General features: G+C 33.7%; 1 protein-coding gene across 1 annotated transcript; it reads left to right on the top strand.

The window, feature by feature from the left end:
- Positions 1-759: 759 nt before the first annotated feature.
- Positions 760-1,255, top strand: LOC111379375 (late embryogenesis abundant protein-like). The gene is made up of 3 exons (XM_023002735.1): positions 760-798; positions 896-1,063; positions 1,118-1,255. Exons 1-3 carry the CDS (start codon positions 760-762, stop codon positions 1,253-1,255), a joined length of 345 nt encoding a protein of 114 aa, XP_022858503.1.
- The last annotated feature ends 736 nt before the right edge of the window (positions 1,256-1,991 follow it).

Below are 1,991 nucleotides of genomic sequence, written 5' to 3'. Positions count from 1 at the left end.
TTAGAGTGACGATCGTCTCATCTCAATGATTAATGGATTCCAATATTGTAAGTATATGATCTCTAATTGTTTCGGTCCGATTCCCAAAGCACCAAGATCAATCTTCTATTTAAAACTTCACTCATTGGTACCTCAAAGAACTTAAACTAGCAATCAAAGGTACATTACTCACTTATGATTTAGGTGACATGTTTGATAATCAATTAGAGTCTCATTTCAATCGGTCACAAATGAGTCATCTACGCGGTCTCGTTCAATGTGCATTGAAACACATTGTTGTTCCTATTTCAAGATCTAGACAAATTTTAATAAGAACAATACAATCTTATCAACATAAAACGTCCAACTTTATGAACCGATTGTGAACGACGTAATTTTGATCACATCACAAATTATGTCTTACTATACCCGATCCATGGAGTATATAATTCATGACATCCTATATGATCATGAAACCTTACACAATCACTTCAAATTATAACACGCAAATAAACGAACGTAAATTCATAATGTGATTTTACAGAACACTACTCGAAAAATTGGCATCAAACTAACAAATCTATCTACAAATCAAACAGAATGGCAGAGCAATACCCTCAAGGCCATGTCAATAACACTTCTTTTTTGGAGGCCGAAGAACATGTATGTTTCAATTTTATGAGAAAGGATAGAATGGGAGAAGAAAAAACTCAAGATAATATTGTAATGATAGATTTTGACACTAGAAAACGGAGCAAAGGGGGGCAAAAGCACACTCTGATGGATGAGCTTCAACACTCTCATAGCCACTCAAGCTCGGTAAATTTCATAACTCTAGCTATCCTTTTCCAAATAAAGTTTCATAAACCATCTGTTCAAGATAATTTATTTTCCGTTTTATTGTTTAAATTTTCAGTCTAGTGAGAAGGATGTAGAAGGGGGCGGAGAAAGGAGAAAGAAGAAGGGAATTAAGGAGCCTATCAAGGATAAGATATCTGAAGATGAAGGAGAAGACACTGAGCATAAAGACACGAGCATTCCCGTTGAGAAATGTAATGAAGAACCAAACGCTGAAACAGCTAAGGTAGAATAAAAGAAGGGCTTTCTAGAGAAGATCAAAGAAAAACTTCCCGGTCAGCACAAGAAAATTGAAGAAGGCAATGAAACTCCATATGTATATGAGCAATCCCCAGAAAGCGATGCAAAGGAAAAGAAAGGGATAATGGACAAGATCAAGGAGAAGATGCCCGGGCACCATAATGAAAAGGAAGATTAATTTCCCAGCAAAAGTGTGAAAATGATTCTAGATGTAGTTCCCTTTGTTAGGTTGTATTTGTTGCATTGCCTGCTAACAAGAAAAACTCATCACTGAGTACAAGATTTCTTCATCTAGTCTTTTCAATTCGCTTCTTAATCTATGTCACAATGTTGTTTCTTATGAGTGTATTTTATCAACTATGTTTTCCACGGACCACACTACCTTCCTTTCGTTGAATCTGTATGCATGTAAAGATTACATTTATGATCAATAAAATCTACAAAAAAACATTGAAGTCCTATTATGAAGTTGGGCTGCATAAATTAGACCCAGATAGATGCAATAATTAGCTTCTAAAAAGCACAGATACTTAAAAATTTATTGCATATATACATATTTGATATGTATTCACGCTTGGATATTCTCTAATACTTACCAGATACATAATTTTTAATTATTTTATATTTTCGATGCATATCGTACACGGTATGACACGTGAAGAAAATTTTTACTGATTTTAAACTCTTTTAAAACTCACTGGTAGTAAACACGTGTGTTGCGCATCTTATGTATAGGATGAATGATATGCGTAATATTTTTAAAGTATTGATATAATTTTTTAAAGTAATTGAGGTAATTGATATTCTTAAAGAAAAATTAAAATTGTTAAAATAAATAAATAAATAAATATATGGTTGTGAGGTGGGGTGAGTGGTGTGGTGCTGTGTGCTATGGTGGCATGTTGTTATGCCTA

This window comes from Olea europaea, unplaced genomic scaffold (assembly GCF_002742605.1).
Source record: "Olea europaea var. sylvestris unplaced genomic scaffold, O_europaea_v1 scaffold19789, whole genome shotgun sequence".
NCBI classification, from domain to species: Eukaryota; Viridiplantae; Streptophyta; class Magnoliopsida; order Lamiales; family Oleaceae; genus Olea; species Olea europaea.
Note: the sequence above shows the minus strand (reverse complement) of the source record. Positions and strands in the feature narration are given on the sequence as shown.

Excerpts from the sequence above, each read along its gene's own strand:
- LOC111379375 (XM_023002735.1), top strand. The coding sequence starts at position 760 with ATGGATGAGCTTCAACACTCTCATAGCCACTCAAGCTCG. Across the intron at positions 799-895 it reads CTCATAGCCACTCAAGCTCG|TCTAGTGAGAAGGATGTAGA; the intron begins GTAAATTTCATA and ends TTAAATTTTCAG. Across the intron at positions 1,064-1,117 it reads CAAACGCTGAAACAGCTAAG|CACAAGAAAATTGAAGAAGG; the intron begins GTAGAATAAAAG and ends CTTCCCGGTCAG.